Here is a 19494-nt window from a genome sequence, read left to right as displayed (position 1 = left end):
AAGAGGAAGTCATGACTTTTGAGGTTGTGGTGGACTGGACACTTCTTTCTGATTGGCTGTTAGTCAGAAGTCTTCATAGAAGTCAGTTTGTAAAAGGTTTCCAAAACATTTAACGGCGTTAAAGGAAATCACTCCTCGAGGGCGAGAATGTATTCTGTATGGAAGCTCATTCACGTCACAAAAAAAAAAAGAAGTCATAACTATGAGATAAAAAAAGTCATAATTATGAGATAAAAACTCACAATTCTAAGATAAAAAATTATGTTTATCTCATAATTATGTTTTTTTTTTGGTGCGGAAATGGGCTTCTATAATTTTGTCACTGTTTGTACACATAATGAATCTTATTTATTTCCATACAACTCAAAGTATTAACCTTGACTGGGGTTGTTTTATTCGTCAACACAGAGTCTTTACATGCGGTTAACTAAATGTATTTTAAGATGAAAAATACTCAAATATAGTATAAATACCTCAACTTTGTACCCGAGTACATGCGAGTGACATGTCACCACTGAACATTACGTTTCTATTCATATTGGAGCTGCAGAAAAGTGTTAAGACACAAGTTTTGTATTTTATATATATATATATATATATATATATATATATATATATATATATATATATATATATATATATATATATATAGATGAATATACCAGAATACAGAGGCTTTCAGGCAGAGTTTTGTTGTTGACCTTCTTGTTTTGGAGCGATTGAATAAAGAGGATTATTTGATGATAACGGTGGTCGTTGCAGACGTCAATGAGCACTTTTCCAGTTGAGGTTATTTTTAAGTCCGAAGGCGTGAACATGAAACCGTCAAAGATGTTCATCATCATCATCATCGTGTGGGCGAGTGAGTCAGTGTGTGTGAATTTCCTGTGAAAAGGGAATAATGATGTTCTTGTGGAAGTTAGTTTTTTTCTCTTTCTTTCCATCGCTCACTTTATTCCAGACATCTTACAGGCGTTTACTTCAGCAACAAAACATAGTTGTTTAAATAAAATATATTATTTACAATCTGCAGAACGTCGGCTCGGTTGCTTCTACGACTTGTCGGTGTTGGTCGGCTGGCTGATCTTTGACAAGTCCTCAAAGGACACGCTGGCCGAGCCTCGCTTTGCTGGTTTGGCCTGAGGGACACAAGAGAAATATGTAAACAATTATACATACATTTCTTTCTTTCTTCTTTTTATGTATAAAAAGGCCACAACTGGTGCTTGCTGGTTATTTTATTTTTCACCTTTTTTGTGTCTGTGTGCTTAAAGCGCTTTAGAGTTAATAATAAAAAGAAGAAAATAATTGAACTCTGGGAATTGTAGTGCAGAAACACCACTACGTCAGTGTGTGTGTGTGTGTGTGTGTGTGTTTCTGCAGGACGCTCTTCTCACCTGGGACTCATGAGGCTTCCAGCCGATCATGTAGAGGATCTCAAAGGTGGCCGGGACGGAGCCGTCCTCACTACCGTACATCTCTGAAACACACACACACACACACACACACACACACACACACACACACACACACACACACACACACACACACGATGAGGACGCTAACCTTCAAGGCTCGTAGTTTCCCTCTGCTTGCGGTCTTTTGTGCTAAGCTAATCGTTGCGCTGTAGCGGCTAACCAGAACTTCATCACTAAATCGATAGTGACTTAATGATGTGATCAATTGAACTGACAGCTGGTTGAACGTCACCAATTTACATTTACAGGTTTGCAAAGAAAGAAAACGAGGTGCAGAAACCTTCCAAACACAAAGGGCAGCGTCTCGTGTCTGAGGAAGAGGAAGCTGACCCGATGCGTCAGTGTGTACGAGGATGAACAGCTGACTCTGGGTCTGCTTCAATAAAAGAAACCGCTGGAAAAATAAATGAGAACCAAGAAAACAGAAGTATCTGAATCACAGGCTGAAGAAACAGCTGTGAAGGATTTATTCTGTATATTTTTATCGTCGTCAGCAAATCTAAATATGGGATCTCGGCTCCAACGGCCCCTTGGCTCCTAATGAAGACGTAACTCCTTTAAAGCTTAAATATATAAAGTTGAATTTGTCCTGAAACAGCTGGTTGATGTTTTTAATCAAACAAACAGGAGGAATCAGCGCATTCGCCGGGGACTATTTTCAGCGGCGGATGAATCCACATTTGGTGCTCGGGTGATTATTTGTGGCAGCCGGACGGCGTGTGTGTGTGTGTGTGTGTGTGTGTGTGTGTGTGTGTGAGTTAAAATAAACGACAGTGTGTGTGTTCAAGGTGACGGAGGAACGACAGGCTGATGAGTTTGAACCTTTTAAAAACACATCGCTCAGTCTTCCCTCCCCTATGACTGTCATATAAAACTATAAACAGCTTGTTTTATAAAAAAAAATCCCCAAACATGCTGCATTATGTACCATAATTAACATATAATCTCATCTCCACTGGCTGAGTAGCAGCCGCTCTTCTTTCGACACTCACCTTTGTAAATGGCCGCCGCCGCTAAGATGCTGTCTCTGTGCAGCAGCGACCTGCGGTTCCAGGCGCAGTTGCTCTCGCCCATCCCTGCAGAGGGGGAGGAGTCAACATGAGCTCACTTCTGGGCTGAGCCAATGAAAAGACTCCGTTTAGTTTCTCACCTTGGAGGTCGGTCATGACTTCAGTGATTCCTGGATAGTGAACCTGAACATCATCGATGTCCTGGAACGGAGAGAGAGAAAAGCAACGGATGAGTTTCATTAAAGTAAACAGAACATGTAAAAATCATAAAGGACGAGTTCTAATAGCAATCATTTTTTATTTCAGTCTCATTTTATTTCCATTATAGATTCTTAAAGATGAATGTTTTTTAATATTGTATATCAATGTTTTCTGATTTATTTTTTTAAATATTTGTACATGAAATTCTTTATATAGTTACCAATAACTATTTACCATTAATCTTTGCAGCTAATATATATATATATATATATATATATATATATATATATATATATATATATATATATATATATATATATATATATATATAATAGCTGCGAATACATTATGTATGTACTAAATTATTGCTGAAAAAAATCAAAAGTATGTATATTTATATGCATACACACACACATACAGTATGGGAATACTTGATTGTTTATCTTCCTTCTGATTATTTGTTTAATTGTTAGCTTGTTTTTAGCTGCTAATCAATAAATGTGTCTGTGTAAAAATAAAAAATCCCCCAAAAGAAGCTCCCAGTGCGTTTAATCAAAGCAACTGGGACCAGTTACAGAGCCTAATTTGTTATGGAAGCTAACTGGTTATGAAGCCTAACTGGTTATGGAGGCTAACTGGTTATGGAGGCTAACTGGTTATGAAGGCTAACTGGTTATGGAGGCTAACTGTTTTTTGAGGCTAACTGGTTATTGGAGGCTAACTGGTTATTGGAGGCTACCTGGTTATTGGAGGCTAACTGGTTATGGAGGCTACCTGGTTATTGGAGGCTAACTGGTTATTAGAGGCTAACTGGTTATTAGAGGCTAACTGTTATGGAGGCTAACTGGTTATTGGAGGCTAACTGGTTATTGGAGGCTAACTGGTTATTGGAGGCTAACTGGTTATGGAGGCTAACTGGTTATTGGAGGCTAACTGGTTATTGGAGGCTAACTGGTTATTGGAGGCTAACTGGTTATTAGAGGCTAACTGGTTATTAGAGGCTAACTGGTTATTAGAGGCTAACTGTTATGGAGGCTAACTGGTTATTGGAGGCTAACTGGTTATTGGAGGCTAACTGGTTATTGGAGGCTAACTGGTTATGGAGGCTAACTGGTTATTGGAGGCTAACTGGTTATTGGAGGCTAACTGGTTATGGAGGCTAACTGGTTATTGGAGGCTAACTGGTTATGGAGGCTAACTGGTTATAGAGGCTAACTGGTTATTGGAGGCTAACTGGTTATGGAGGCTAACTGGTTATGGAGGCTAACTGGTTCCTCACCACGGTGAGCATGCTGAAGCCGGCGCGGCCCAGCAGGTTGCCCAGGTCGGTGACGGCGGTGTAGGGGGAGACGCGGGGGGAGAAGCCTCCCTCACGCTCCGTCTCGGCGAGCTGGAGGGAGCAGCGCAGCTCGTACAGCGTCTCCCCGCCCACCATCGCCCCGATGAACACCCCGTCAGGCTTCAGCGCATTGTGGATCTGAGGAGAAGAAGAGGAGGACGAGGAGGAGGAGACTCTTAAAAAAAACACACAAGACGCTGGATCTCCATGAGAAAGGAACAAGGAAATGAATTAACCACAAAATTATCCTTTGATTGTGATGTTTTCTTTCAGACGAGTGAAAAGAAAACACCCAAAATAAACATTTCAGTGTTTACTTTAGTACTTTTCTTCTTAAATCCACTAAAAGTAACAAATAGATGAAGCATTATCTGCCGCCCACAATCATAAACGACGTCGATGACACTAATATAATTTGTTTCAGGTGGTTTGCTCCTCGCTCACCTGCCTCAGAGCTCCCGGCAGGTCGTTAATCCAGTGCAGACTGAAAACAGAGAAGACCAGACGTTTATTTACAGCGTCGACATTAAACACGCTGAAGAAGCTTGTTGTCTTACTTATGAACAAAGTGGAGGGACTGCAGTACCTCAGACACTAACTAGTACTGGTACTACTACTACAAGTACCGCCATTTGGTGTTTTTGTTTCAATGTATATATATTGAATATATATTTAAAAAACAAGGTAGGTCCGAACAATTAGTAACGCTTTCCTCTTTTGTTTTGACAAAAGAATATTCAGAGAATATAATCGGACAGAATTGTGTGAAAAACAGTCTTGACACCTTCTCTTGGGAAGCTGTTTTTCCTGAACCATCGATGTGATAAAGTCTGACTCACCTCAAGCTGCTCACCACCAGGTCGAAGGTGTTTTCCTTAAATGGCAGAAACTCCTCGTCGGCGAGAACGCGACACGTCGGGATTTCACTGCGTCTCGTTTGCCTCTGCGGAGCGGAGACAAGAACAGACTCACATCAGCATCATCCACCGTTATCCAAAGGGTTCATCCATCTTTTATCACACAAACCGTCCTCCACATCGAGGCTTCAGTGATAATAGTTTTTATGATTTCCTTTCAGTCTCACCAGAGTTTTCTCTGAGACGTCGGTCAGGACCAAACGCTCCACGACGTCCTGAGCACAGCGACCAGCGAGGGAAAACACACTAAGTCAGTTGTGCCAAAGCGTTTAAAATAGTTTGATGCTGCGTTCATAACAAAAGCGTTGCGAAAAACGTGACGCTATCTGAAGTAGCGCTGGAAGCGGCCGTCATTCAGATGGCGTTCCTGGAGCTCTGTGCGGCTACGGATAATTTTATGAACCCGAAAAAGGCTCTGCAAAAAAGCGTTGCAAAAAAGCGTTGCTTTTGATGTGAACGTAGCATAAGTGTTTAAACTAAATGAACGAGGTTATTAAAGGACCGTACCTTGCTTAAATGCTCTGCAATGTGACTTTTTCCACTGCCGATGTCCAGAGCCAGAGGAAACGTCCTGAGGAGACGGGAAAGAAAGTTTGTGTACGTGTGTGTGATGGTCTTGGTGTGTGTGTGTGTGTGTTCAATGAGAAACCAGATGCCTAGTCATGAACTCACCTCGCTATGTCATAGACCCGATCTGCCACTCGACTGCCAACCTGCAGAACAAAGATAAAGTGTTAAAGTAGAATCCGTTCCTAAAGATTTCCAAAAAAAAGTCTTTTCAAAACATTGAGAACGACCAATTTATGCAAAAAGATATTGATTTTATAGCAGAACAATTGCACTTAATTAGAAAGATGTAATGTAATACACTAGATCTGGGTTTGAAGTTAACAAATCCATACACTTTTCTGCATGTGATCTTATCTCTGGAGGTCAAAAGCACGTTGAAGTAAATGTTCTCCCACCTCGTCCCGCAGGTAGTCGTACTGGTGTCCGTCCTGCAGCGACGCGGCCCAGTTCTTTTGCCTCATCTTCATCTCCCTGTTGAACACGTTCACGGTGCCTCTGCCGCCGGGAGCCGACAGCCCTCTGCGGGGCTCGAACCCCCGCCCGGCCCGCAGGCTGCAGCAGAGGGACGGGGACGGGACCCGGCTCCGGCTCCGGCTCCCGCCGGCCGGGGAGGCCGCAGGAGAGGAGCCGGCGGCCCGCAGGAGCCTCCGACACACACCGCTGCTCATCGGCTGGTGCTCTCAGGTCCAAATGGGTTGTGAATTTTAAATAAATATCGCGAGCAGCGTTGGGTTGACTTCTTCCTGTCCTCCACACGGAGTTGACCTCCTGGAGGAGGAGGACGGAAAACCTGGAGCTGGATCCCGCTGCGCTCACTGGAAACAATGGAGCCGGATCTCAGACCGGATGCGGACTGAAGACGCGATTAAACATAAAGTTACGTACTCAAAATACTCGTGCTTATACATGTAGGGCTGTGTTTAGGGGCCAGTTTTATTACATTAAATCAATTTATGAATAAATTAAATAGAGGAAAGCTGGAATCAGAAAAACAGAGTTTTAGTGACATTAATAAAATATTAGAAAGTAGATCATTAGATAATCTTCAACCTACAAATATGGTTGAATTTATTAGAATATAGACTTGTGGTTTTACTGTGTATACTGTAGACAGTAGTTTGTTAAAGGTCCGTGTACGAAGTGTTTCGAGAAGTAATTCAAGCTTCGGTTCGCTTTTTTTGTTTGTCTCGTTTGTCCCACTTCGCTTGCCGTACTGAGAAAGAAACAAGGGGTCACGAAAGCGTTGCATGCTGGGAAAACACGTGTAGCCGAAGACCAGAGAGGTAATAGTAAATCTTTACGTTAGTTTTTGTTTGAAAAACGCAGTTTAAGCTCATTTATCATCAAATTTCCGCAGATATGTGTTTAGTATTGAGTTTAGTTTCAGCGGCCGCTCGTTGTTTACTGAAACTGAACCACAGTTATTAAAATGTGTTTAAATAAACTGTGTTGTAAACACGGATAGCTAACTAACGCTGTATTCAGAGCCACAACTTAAGTAACTATAAGTATTATTACTACGCTGTTAAATAAGAAGTATAAGTCTTTAACTTTGTGTGTGTGTGTGAGTGCAGGAAAGTGTCCCTGTCATTGTTTTTATTTATGTATTTAAGTATTATCAGCTAAATGTACTTAATATTGTGCTGTAAAATGTTCCCTTTTTACAGGTTTACTATTATTTATGATGTTTCTGGATTAATATTACTGCTGTAACAATGTGTATTTTGCATTTCACTGCTGTGGATATTTTTAACTGTTTTTTTTATTGTTAGTGTGGATGTTCATGTATGTAAGAGTTACAGTTTATACTATATTTTACTCTCATTTAGACAACTGGAACTAATGATACTGTTTTGATTATTTGCTATTTGTTCTATGGTGTTTTCTTTATTTGGATTGTTAAGGATGACTCAGATGTGTTAAAAACACAAAATAAATAGTTCAAAAAGAAAGCTTGGAAACAGAAAAGCTTAATTAATTTGAGCTTTAGCCAGCAGATCTTTATGAATTGTATTTGGTGACTAACCTAAACCATTAAATGACTATCGCAGAAATAATCAGCAGTAGATTTTTCAGCTTGTAGATTATTCAGTCAGAACTAGTTACTTATACTCATGATATCTGGTCCGGTCTTTCAGTTGATGTCCACAACATTTAATGACAGTTTTCTGCTAAATTCTCACTCTATTAAATCTGTGCAGGTCCGACTAAAACCAACACCAAGACAATGAACATGTTTTTCTTCAGTTTGTGCATATAAATCAAAATACAAACAAAATTTCTTGGACTATCAAGATGTGCACGATAACAGAAAGAGGCTCCCTGCCGGTCGTCCATGTATTCTAACGTCGTTTCCTGTTTTCATTCCTCAGGTGACACTCGGTAGTTTGCCATCATGTCGTCCAAGAAGCAGCAGCAGCAGCAGCAGCAGGGCGGCGACGAGCGCTTCGCCCGGGTGCAGAAGGATCCCCGGTTCTGGGAGATGCCCGAGAGGGAGCACAAGATCAAGATCGACAAGCGCTTCCAGTCCATGTTCCACGACAAGCGCTTCACGGAGAAGTACACGGTGGACAAGCGAGGCCGTCCCATCAACGAGACGTCCACAGAGGACCTGAAGCGCTTCTACAAGCTCACCGACTCCGAGGAGGACGACGACGGGGACGTGAGGGGCAAGAAAAAGAAAAAGGGGAAGGAGAAGCTGCTGAAGGAGAAGCTGCTGAAGGAGAAGCTGCTGAAGGAGAAGCTGCTGAAGGAGAAGCTGCTGAAGGAGAAGCTGCTGACGGCTGACGGAGAGGCGAAGAGAGGAGACGCTGGAGGACAGCGGCCCGAACGAGGCGTCAGAGTGATCGAAGAGAGTGAGTAGATGTTTCTGGCGCTCGTGTTCAAAACGTTCCTTTAAACATCTTTATTCGTCAACGACATTCACAGTGAAGCCGTCTGCATTTAAATTCTCACACACAATATTACCACACTGTGTGTCATCTAAGACTAAAAAGCAGCAGCACAAAAGTTAGAATAGAGGATTAAAAAATGTAACGTAGAATAAAACGTAATAGAATCTTGTGGCTGAATCCAAACGTCTAAACTCCACACGTACGTATGTATTTCATTTCTGTATAATCATGTTTAATTTTAGCATTCAGTGATGTTTTAGTATCTGTACAGTTCATCCTCAGATGTCACTGCAGACGCCTGTAACACATTTTATTATTCAACACAGAAGAAGATAATGAGGAGGAGGAGGAGGAGGAGGAGGAGGACAGGCAGGACAGGCAACTAACGGGAGAGGAGGAGGATGATGACCTGGGAGACCTGAGTGTCACAGACGACAGTGAAGATGAAGACGACGATGAAGATGATGATGCAGAAGATGAGAGCGGCTCGGAGGAGGAGGAGGAGGAGGAGGAGGAAGATGAGTCCGATCTGGATTCGGACAGCGACAGCGAGCCGGATCTGGCCCGAGGTAAAGGCAACGTGGAGACCAGCTCGGATGAAGACGACGAAGACTCCGACGTGGACGCCATCCTCCGGAAGGAGGAAGCGGAGATCGAGCACGACTGGGGAGAGCTGGCCAAAGACGCGCGGCGGAGCGACGAGGTGAGGCGGCGCCCGGCGCTGGAGCAAGCCCCTCCCACCCGACCGAGAAACCCCGTTTAACGCTCTTTGACTGTGTGTGTCAGGTTTCTGCACGACTGGCCGTCTGCAACATGGACTGGGATCGGATCAAAGCCAAAGACCTGCTGGCTCTGATCAACTCCTTCGTACCCAAAGAGGGAGCCGTGCTGTCTGTGAAGGTAAAGCCGGTCGAGGAGTCGCAGAGCAAAAGGTTTTTGTCACTAAATCTGCCTCAAAGGGCAGCGAAAGAGAGATGTCAACAGCAGTGCATTCTGGGTATCGTCTCAGGTCTTCCCGTCAGAGTTCGGGAAGGAGCGGCTGAAGTCGGAGCAGACGAAGGGACCGCTGGAGCTGAAGGCTCTGCCCGACGACTCGGAGGACGACAACGAGGAGGAGAGGTAACGCACCGCGGGTCTTTAGCTCGACCAACAAAATGTGTCTTTATGGGTCAGATCACAGAAATGATTTTTAAAAACAGCTTTTCAGAGGTTAAAACGCTTCAACCTTTCATCAGACACCACAAGCTCAGTTTACTTCTCTGATCATTTGAGATGACTTCTTTCTTCCTTCATCCGGTTAAAATAAGTAGTTTAAAAATGACCCTGATTGAAAAGCTTTATGGTAAAGATGTGGCTTGAAACAGGATAAAAAGTAAATTTCTGACGGCTTCTGGCAGAAAACCTCAATTAAAATGATTCACCTGGGTTTGAAAGTCGTTGGAAACATTTTAAATGATGCAAAACTCAACAAAATATCTAACAGTTACCGTCGTTTTTGGACATTTTAATGCAGAAACGTTACATGTTCTCTCCTTTAAGCTTGTAAATGTTATTTAATTGTTCTTTCTATGGTTTTATGACAAAGGCCACAAGTCTTTCTTTTGTGTTGCTGGACTTTCCTTGCTTCTACAAGTCAAAGTGTGTGTGTGTGTGTGTGTGTGTGTGTGTGTCCTCTCAGAGGTTACAGGGAGAAGATGCGTGACTACCAGTTCAAGCGGCTGAAGTATTTCTACGCCGTGGTGGAGTGCGACTCGGCCGACACGGCGGCCAGAGTCTACCAGGAGTGCGACGGCTACGAGTACGAGAGCAGCTGCTCCGTGCTGGACCTGCGGTGAGCAGCACGAGCTCGAGTCCGACTTCCTGAGACTAATCTGGGGAGGAAAGCATTTCAGTTTGCGTTCAATCTTCCTTCTTTTTTTTCACAGGTTCATTCCTGACGAAGTCCAGTTCGACGAGGAGCCCAGAGACGTGGCGACGGACGTGAACCTCTCGGCCTACGAGCCCAAACTGTTCACGTCCTCCGCCAACGCAACGTCCAAGGTAAAGAGGAGGAGTCGCTTTCCTGGAAAACGTCCGACGCTCTTTTTGATCTTCTACCGGAGTATTTGCATTTTATGCTACTTTATACTTTTACTCCACAAACTTTAACAGACACATATTCTTCTTTTTTACTCCGTAAATGCAGATTCACATCAATGAAACTAAAATAAATCAACAATTAAAACACAATATATTGTTGTCAGCGAAACCATACCATATAGCAGCAATGTATAAAGTAAATTTAAATATCTTTTTACCAGCTGCAACATTATTAAGGTGATGATCGCAGTAATGCCTCAGTGATTAACTAACTCTATTTTTAGGCTGATTTTAAGCTTTTTCCTACTCCGGAACGGCCTTTACCTCCTTTACATGTTAAAGAAGCTCGTTCAAGACTTAAAAAAACATCTTAATTCACTTGAATACATCCTACCCTCGACCTCAGTGGCGTCCATCATCCTTTTAACTCTGTTTATTTGTGTTTACTGTGTGCTTTGTTCTATTTATTCTCTTTTTTTAATTGTAAAGTGCATGTGTGCTGCATGGAGGTTCTGCTCTTTAAATAAAATTGATTGATTTGAACATTCCCGACAGTCTCTAAACTGGGCTCAACTCAAAATACCCACATTTTATTAATTCATCATTTTTTCTGAAGACAAACTTTGCGTTTTTAACCCAATCAGGTGCAGCTGACGTGGGACGAGACGGACAACGATCGCGTCAGCGCCCTGAGCAGGAAGTTCAACAAGGACGAGCTGCTGGCCATGGACTTCAACGCCTACCTGGCCTCCTCCAGCGAGGAGGAAGAGGAGGAGGAGGAGGAGTCGGGCGGAGGGGGAGCGTTTGTGTTCGGAGAGCAGGAGAGCGAAGACGAAGAGGAAGACGACGCAGCAGCGGAGGGTGAGGCCGACGACGCGAGACGCACTCCTGTGGAGAAAGACGACGACTTGTGCTGACGTCTTCCTCGTTCAATTTGTAGCGGAGGAGCCCGTCGCGGAGGAGAAGAAACCGCAGAAGAAGAACAAGAAGGAGAGGAAGAAGAGAAGCGAGGAGCAGGTCTCCAAGTACAGAGAGCTGCTGAAGGGCATCCGGGTCAAAGAGAAGAAGCTGCAGGAGGACAAAGACATGGAGATGGAGATCACCTGGGTGCCAGGTACGAGGAGGCCCCTTTTTTTTTTTTCACTTCGCAGGCACCTCAGTGAGCGCCTCGGTTAGTTTCTCCATCGCGCTGCGTTTCTCCGCCCCGCAGGCCTGAAGGAGACGACGGAGCAGCTGGTGAAGAAGAAGCTGGAGGGGACGGACAAGGCGACGCCCTGGGAGGAGTTCCTGCAGAAGAAGAAGGACAAGAAGAAGCAGAAGAAGTCTCAGAGAAAGGAGGTGCGTTGGGTCCGTCCTCCCGGCACTACGGAGTTAAAAGCAGACGCGTGAAACTGCTCCTGCGGCTTTTGAACACTTGCAAAACCACCTGGAGTCTCTCACGATGGATTCAGGCCGCAAACGGCGTTTATACGTCTGCTGTTGTTGTAGATTACAAACAGGAAAAGTGTGACTTTCGTTCGCTCCGTTGAATAATATTGTGCTCTATTCTCTGTCGTGTCAGGGAGAGGATGAGGAGGAGCTCAGCGACGAAGATCTCCCCCCGGACGTCGATCTCAGCGACCCCTTCTTCGCCGAGGAGCTCGCCGCTACAGGTGATCAATGCAGTTGTTTTTTTATCACCTCTTTCAGTGTAAAAGTGGAGGAGAGAACAAAATTATTCTCAGTTTCAAAAACTATTGACAGGAAGATAGAAATATTACACAAAAATAATAAACATTTAACTATAATGTGCATACAAGCAAGTGAACACTGTGTTTTAATAAAGCAGATTAATAAAGCAACAATAAACAGATTCTGTATACAAACATAAGTCAATAAAATTAAACTAATCTAGAAAGTATGGAAGCTCATTCCGCCACACAAAGAAAGAAGTCACAATTATGAGATAATTATGAGTCGTTGTGAGATATCTCATAATTTCAACATTTTATCTCATAATAATGACTTTGTATCTCATAATTTTGACTTTTTATCTCATAATTTTGACTTTTTATCTCATAATAATTGACTTTTTATCTCATAATTACGACTTATCTCATAATTATAACTTTTTTTTTGTGGCGGAAATGGGCTTCCATATGAAAGACATTGAAAAGTCCAAATTGAAATAATTCTAAACTATTGTAAGTATTATAAACCTTTTATAAGACGACCAGTAGAAGAATGTGTGTTGAATGTGTTTCATCATGTGTATCTCTGAACATGAAACATGAAAATAAACTCTTGACATTTGGGAAACAACCATCATCTTTTTTAGATTATTACTGGATGAAGTTGGCACAGTAAGCGGATCTTTTCTGAGTTTAGAGCATTCAGTCTCGCTGCATGCTGACGTCTGATCCGTTCGCAGACACGAAGAAGAAACAGAAGTGGAAGAAGAAGAAGAGGCACGAGGAAGAGGAGCGGACGCCCGAGGAGGAAGAGGAGCTGCGGAAACAAAAGGCCGAGATGGCTCTGCTGATGGAGGACGAGGGCGACGAGGCCGACCACAAACACTTCAACTACGACCAGATCGTGGAGCAGCAGAACCTGAGCAAGCAGAAGAGGAAGAAGCTGCTGAAGAAGGGCGCCGCGCCGCCGGAGGGCGACGACTTCCAGGTCGGTGTCACGATGAGCGTTTTGGGTCCTGGACCGGTTCTCCTGCGGGAACATTAACGTTGTCTCTTTGTCGGGTTTGAAGCAGGAATTTCTGCACAGGTCCAGATAATCAGGCCACACTCGCATCAGTAGTTCTTTACCATTTGTGTACCGTAAAAGTCGAGTTACAAGCTGCTACTACCTTCGGTGGTTGTCCCCGCTAGCTACCCGCTTGTAGCCAGCTAGCTGCTGCTAGCTAGCTCCCCCGCTGCCCGAGTTGGGCGTCAAAGCGGGGGTCGGTCCCGCTACCTTCGGGGGTCGTCGGGGAGCTAGCTGAGAGCTAGTAGGGAGCTAGCAGTAGCGCTAGCTGGCTACAACGGGGAGCTAGCGGAGACAACCGTCGAAGGTAGTAGCGGCTTATAAGTCGACTTTTACGGTATGTAGATTTGTAGATGTAGAGTCCAGGATTTTTTAAAAATCTAATTAAATATTCTGCTTAGAATTTGTTGACATTTACCCTTTAAAAAAATATATTTTCACTGCAGGTGAAAAAGTTGTTTTCTTTGTCATCACCTGTAGTAATGGCGCCGAAAAATACATTTATACAACCAAAAATATATATATTTTTAAAATAGACATTAGAAGCTACAAATGTAAAAAAATATAGATTTTGGTCCCACCTTAGCTTTAAGCAGATATTATAAGTATAATTCCTCCTGTGGGCACCCATAGGTGGCGGCTACTGTTTAAAAATGTAATGAAAGCCAACACAGTGAAACACTTTATTGAGTCTTGTTCACTGGATAAAACGTAGAGGAGTTACGATGATTTTAAATGTCTCGAACCCGTCCGTCCGTGTGCAGGTGGACGTTAAAGACCCGCGTTTCCAGGCCATGTTCACCTCCCACCTGTTCAACCTGGACCCGTCCAACCCCAACTACAAGAAGACCAAAGCCACGCAGAGCATCCTGGCGGAGAAGCAGCGGCGGCGAGGGCAGAAGGAGGTGGAGGAAGAGGAGGAGCGACGGCGGCGGACGGAGGGCGGTGGCGAACAGGAACAGGAAGGCAAGGTGGCCGGGAGGAAACGCGAAAATGACTCTAGTGCTCCGACGGACGAGGGCACCTCGAAGAAATCGATGGACCCCAGTTTGTCTCTGCTCATCAAGTCCATCAAAAGCAAAACGGAGCAGTTTCAGACTCGGAAGAAGCAGAAGTTGGTGTAGGTTTGTGGAAGAGAGAGAGACTCCGGTTCCTCCTGACATCACCGACGTAGTCAACGCGTTACGGTTCCTCCTAACTTCACCGACACAGTCAACGCGTTACGGTTCCCCCTAACTTCACCGACACAGTCAACGCGTTACGGTTCCTCCTAACTTCACCGACACAGTCAACGCGTTACGGTTCCCCCTAACTTCACCGACACAGTCAACGCGTTACGGTTCCTCCTAACTTCACCGACACAGTCAACGCGTTACGGTTCCTCCTAACTTCACCGACACAGTCAACGCGTTACGGTTCCTCCTAACTTTACCGACACAGTCAACGCGTTACGGTTCCTCCTAACTTCACCGACACAGTCAACGCGTTACGGTTCCTCCTAACTTCACCGACACAGTCAACGCGTTACGGTTCCTCCTAACTTCACCGACACAGTCAACGCGTTACGGTTCCCCCTAACTTCACCGACACAGTCAACGCGTTACGGTTCCCCCTAACTTCACCGACACAGTCAACGCGTTACGGTTCCCCCTAACTTCACCGACACAGTCAACGCGTTACGGTTCCCCCTAACTTCACCGACACAGTCAACGCGTTACGGTTCCCCCTAACTTCACCGACACAGTCAACGCGTTACGGTTCCCCCTAACTTCACCGACACAGTCAACGCGTTACGGTTCCCCCTAACTTCACCGACACAGTCAACGCGTTACGGTTCCTCCTAACTTCACCGACACAGTCAACGCATTACGGTTCCTCCTAACTTCACCGACACAGTCAACGCGTTACGGTTCCTCCTAACTTCACCGACACAGTCAACGCGTTACGGTTCCTCCTAACTTCACCGACACAGTCAACGCGTTACGGTTCCTCCTAACTTCACCGTCACAGTCAACGCGTTACGGTTCCTCCTAACTTCACCGACACAGTCAACGCGTTACGGTTCCTCCTAACTTCACCGACACAGTCAACGCGTTACGGTTCCTCCTAACTTCACCGACACAGTCAACACGTTACCGGTTCCTCCTAACTTTACCGTCACAGTCAACACGTTACGGTTCCTCCTAACTTTACCGACACAGTCAACGCGTTACGGTTCCTCCTAACTTTACCGACACAGTCAACACGTTACCCGCTGAGTTTCTCCTGATGGACTAGCGAGACGAGGAATCAAGCTCCTTTTTTTGTTCTTTTATAAAAACTGAATCCTGCTGCTTCAGATCATGTTGAAATGTTTTATTTTCACACACAGAACATTCTACAAAGCCAAGGCTTATTTAAACGTCATCATAGAGGACGACGGATGGTTTGAGCCTCAAACGAGAACAAGTCGCACAAAGTATTCGTGTTGAAGGACCTTTTTGATATTCACACATTATTAAGTGCACATTATGAGTCGCCGTTAAGAATCAGAAAGTCAAACTTCAGGCATGTCTGAACTCTTGAAACTCAAGGTTTGAATGAAAAAGGACAGAATCAATATTCTCCAATAAAAAGACAGTCGTGTACAAAAAGAGTGTCGTCTCAACAGTCACTTCTGGGTTTCACAGCTGTGGCCACAACGGTCACAACAGGCTTCATCGCCTGTACTTCACTTCACTTCTTTCCTACTGTCGCTCCTCTGATTAAAGAACAATCGAGGTCTTAGCTTCAGGTTGGTTTGGATGAGCATCCTTTTCCCCGACGGTCCCACTGACATCTGACTACTTCAGGTTTTCAATCAAACGTCAAATGTCACGTGGCAAATAAACGTCTTCCATTAGAAAACATGCGTTTTTTTGTAACTCACGACTGGTCACCTTTTCTTTCTTTTTTTGTCAGCGGTCATTTGATGATGAGAAAACCTTGAAGTGTTTCCAATACGAGAAATTTAAGAACTTCTTGACCCCCATAGCATGTTGTGACTAATAAAAGCAGGAGGGTCTAATCATATATTTACAGATTTATTTGGCTCATAAGCATTTCACCAGTTTTCACGAAACAAAACAAAAATGTCCAAAGTTACCATTAATCAATCAAACCCCTTTTTAAACAGAGTATAACATGTCATTGGCTACTTTGTTGATTCAGTCTTTATGTCCAGTATCACAATGAAACCAAATTTACACCATAAACATGTAATAATTAATACTCTTAAAATGAAGTTTCATGACATAATGAAATAATCAGCAATATGTTTTCTGCGGCTGCACATCAGATAGAAAAACAAATGAATATATTTAGTTGTATTTCTGTTCAGTTGCTGCTGGAAACCTGGAGAGATACTTCCAGACAGACACACAGCTGACGACCTCACTGTGAGAGTAGTTGATGTGGAGGAGACCGACAGGGAAGGAGACTACATGTGTACGAGTATCAGAGCATCCCTACAGTTAGAAGATAAGATGTAGAAGATGAGATGTAGATCACACACGGCTGAGTATGGTCCCTTGAAGGAAGTGGGAGAAGTGATTACTTTAGTCCAACAGGAGAGATGATCAGAGGTGCAGAGTTTTTACCACCATCATTATTACAGGGACAGAAGTATGGGAAGAGTTTCTCCTTGAAGGAGCAGCCGGTAAAGGAGTAGATAAGAGCTGCAGCTTCTACGTCATAGAAGGAGACCAGACCCTCCTCATAGTCCACAAACACCCCCACCTTCTGAGGCCCAGACTGCAGGGAGAGAACAACTGGAGGACCAGCAAGAGCTTTGTACTCATTTCCATTTCTCAACCACACAGCCCAGTAACCATCCTGAGGTCTCAGTGTGATGTTTTCCTTCCTGGTGATGGACTCTTTGGTCACTCCTAAATCCCATTTAGTCTTTCCTTTAACTTGAACCTCAAAGTAAAATCTGCCTGAAGAGAAACTCTGTTTTCCTAAAACACAAGGATTCAGAGAAAATCTCTCTGGGTTGTCTGGTAGATTCTTCTTCACATCACCATCATGTACTTGTTTCCCATCATCAGACAGGATGAGTTCAGGATGAGCTGTATCAGGATCAAGAGTCACATCCACTGCAAACTTCTGGACCCTCTTCATCTGAACTTCAACAACCAGCTTCTTCATCTTTTCACTGAGAGTCTCCTCCAGCTGAGACACAGCTCTCCTCACAGTCCCCTCATGTGACGCTGGAGGAACACTGACCTTTGTCCAGTCCTTGGTGGGTGGTGGGAGGTGGATGTTTAGGGACTGGAAGCTCTGGAGAAGCTGGAGGTGGTCTTCAGAGAGGGAGAGCTTCTCCACCTCAGTGCTCCTCTTCATCAGCTCAGAGATTTCCTGTTCCAGCTCTTTGATGGAGTCTTCAGCCTGTTTCTTTGTTGTTCTCTGCTTCTCTTCTATCGTGTTGATGAGCTCCTTCAGTTTTCTCTCAACAGACTCCTTCAGATCAGTGAAGACCTGAACACCTTCTGCTTTCTCTCTGTCTGCATCTTCCTCACTGAGCTTCACGATGCGTTTGACCTCCTGAATCTTCAGTCGTCTCTTCTGGATCATCTCCTGGATTTCAGCCTCTGTCTTCTCCAGCTCGACCTTCTTTCCTTCATATTCTTCTTTCAGAGGAACAACATTGTGCATCTTGTGGTCTAACACAGTGCAGAGCATGCAGACACACGTCTGGTCGGTCCTACAGAACAGCTCCAGAGGTTTATCGTGCTTCATACACATCCTGCCTTCCAGGTTCTCCACAGGGTCCATCAGCTGATGTCTCTTCAGGCCTGACATTGTCAGATGAGGCTCCAGGTGAGTCTCACAGTAGGAGGCCAGACACACCAGGCAGGACTTCAGGGCCTTCAGTTTGGTTCCAGTGCAGACGTCACAGGGAACTTCTCCTGGTTTGGACTCTTGTTGCTCTGAGCTGCTGCTGCTGGCTTTCTGTTGAGCCGAGTGTCTGAACTGAGAAACCATCTCAGTGATGAAAGTGTTGATGTGCAGCTCAGGTCTTGTGGTAAAAACCTTTTTACACATTGGACACATGTTCTGGTTGTTGGTGTTCCAGTGTTCAGTGATGCAGTTTTTGCAGAAGTTGTGTCCACATGGTGTGCTGACTGGATCAGTGAACACATCCAGACAGATGGAGCACAGGAACTGATCTTCAGACAGCAGACAGTTTACAGCAGCCATATCTACACACTGAGGAAGAAAAGAAAAACATTTGATTTAAAATAGTTTTGATAATGTGTTTTTATCTAAAACAAGTGTGATTACTGTTCTTTTAAGTATAACATAATATTGGAGAAAGTACTTATAGTAGTTTTTCACTTTCTCACAAGCTGAAGCTCACTACTCTGGCAAAATGGCGCAGAATATGTCCACTTCCTGTTGTGTAGACCAGTATTTTTTTTTTAAGAACAGGACTGACAACAAAGGTCTGCTCACGTGATGACAAACACATATTTCCTCCAGCTGGTAGAACAAGTTGTATTGCTCTGCTGACGTGATGATCAACGTAGATAATTTCATTTAGATGCTTCACAATAAAAGCCTCCCACTGGTTTACCGGTAGAAAACTTTTATTGTGAAACAACCAGAGAAAATAGAGGAAGTGAACCATGAACAGTAAAAATATCAGGAAAGTCGAAGTGAAACTAAACTTAAAACCACAGAGATTCAGTTACAAGTCACTAAAGTTCCTCCTGAGACACTTTAAAGCTGTTAAAGTGAGTTTCTGTGTAGTGGGACTTTGGACAGACAGACATAGTTATATGTTAATAATTCATCAGGTATGAAGCGATCAGAGAGGAACTTCCTGCCTGAGTAAAGGTAAAGTTTAGAGTTAATTCTGGAGATTAAAGGTGTAAACATGATCAGATGTACTCACCAGTGTTTAGAAGAGACTCTGTTGTGTTGTGGAGGAAAACCTGATGAAGTCACTTTGAATCGTCTTTAAGAGCAAAGCAGAGACTCGTCTCCACTGCGGAGCTTCTGCCTCTCTCAGGAATTTAACTTTCGTTTCTGGAGTGTGACGTAGGAGCTCTCCTCTCCAGTGTAGCTCCGCCTCTTTTGAAGCGTCATCTGTTTTTTTTCTCTTCTTCTTCATGTTTAGACATGATTTGAATAACATACAAGGATGTTGTTACCTGGCTGACCACTAAATAAAAACTAAGGTAACTCACACAGTATATAACGTGATTAAAATTAGCTCCAACTTTTCCAACTGCAATATCAAAATGA

At 43.9% G+C, this 19494-nt stretch overlaps 3 protein-coding genes across 3 annotated transcripts; 1 reads left to right on the top strand and 2 right to left on the bottom strand.

The window, feature by feature from the left end:
* Window positions 1-936: 936 nt before the first annotated feature.
* ndufaf5 (NADH:ubiquinone oxidoreductase complex assembly factor 5) lies at window positions 937-6272 on the bottom strand. Its single transcript, XM_068595682.1, has 11 exons — window positions 5911-6272; window positions 5618-5658; window positions 5453-5516; window positions 5113-5160; window positions 4868-4971; window positions 4473-4512; window positions 3969-4166; window positions 2629-2689; window positions 2471-2554; window positions 1398-1480; window positions 937-1139 (listed from the first exon to the last, which is right to left on the bottom strand). Exons 1-11 carry the CDS (start codon window positions 6181-6183, stop codon window positions 1053-1055), a joined length of 1083 nt encoding a protein of 360 aa, XP_068451783.1. The 5' UTR covers window positions 6184-6272; the 3' UTR covers window positions 937-1052.
* Window positions 6273-6764: 492 nt separating this feature from the next.
* Window positions 6765-15857, top strand: esf1 (ESF1, nucleolar pre-rRNA processing protein, homolog (S. cerevisiae)). The gene is made up of 13 exons (XM_068595626.1): window positions 6765-6798; window positions 7888-8370; window positions 8736-9112; window positions 9196-9309; window positions 9419-9528; window positions 10088-10240; window positions 10335-10449; window positions 11133-11349; window positions 11429-11602; window positions 11699-11826; window positions 12050-12140; window positions 12899-13146; window positions 13989-15857. The coding sequence occupies exons 2-13, from the start codon at window positions 7911-7913 to the stop codon at window positions 14346-14348; spliced, it is 2547 nt and encodes an 848-aa protein (XP_068451727.1). The 5' UTR covers window positions 6765-6798; window positions 7888-7910; the 3' UTR covers window positions 14349-15857.
* LOC137798716 (E3 ubiquitin-protein ligase TRIM21-like) lies at window positions 15578-19399 on the bottom strand. Its single transcript, XM_068595627.1, has 2 exons — window positions 19142-19399; window positions 15578-18453 (listed from the first exon to the last, which is right to left on the bottom strand). Exon 2 carries the CDS (start codon window positions 18442-18444, stop codon window positions 16795-16797), a length of 1650 nt encoding a protein of 549 aa, XP_068451728.1. The 5' UTR covers window positions 18445-18453; window positions 19142-19399; the 3' UTR covers window positions 15578-16794.
* Window positions 19400-19494: the final 95 nt, after the last annotated feature.

This window comes from Clinocottus analis, unplaced genomic scaffold (assembly GCF_023055335.1).
Source record: "Clinocottus analis isolate CAN_PGR_092001 unplaced genomic scaffold, fCliAna1.0.p SCAF_31, whole genome shotgun sequence".
NCBI lineage: Eukaryota > Metazoa > Chordata > Actinopteri > Perciformes > Cottidae > Clinocottus > Clinocottus analis.
Note: the sequence above shows the minus strand (reverse complement) of the source record. Positions and strands in the feature narration are given on the sequence as shown.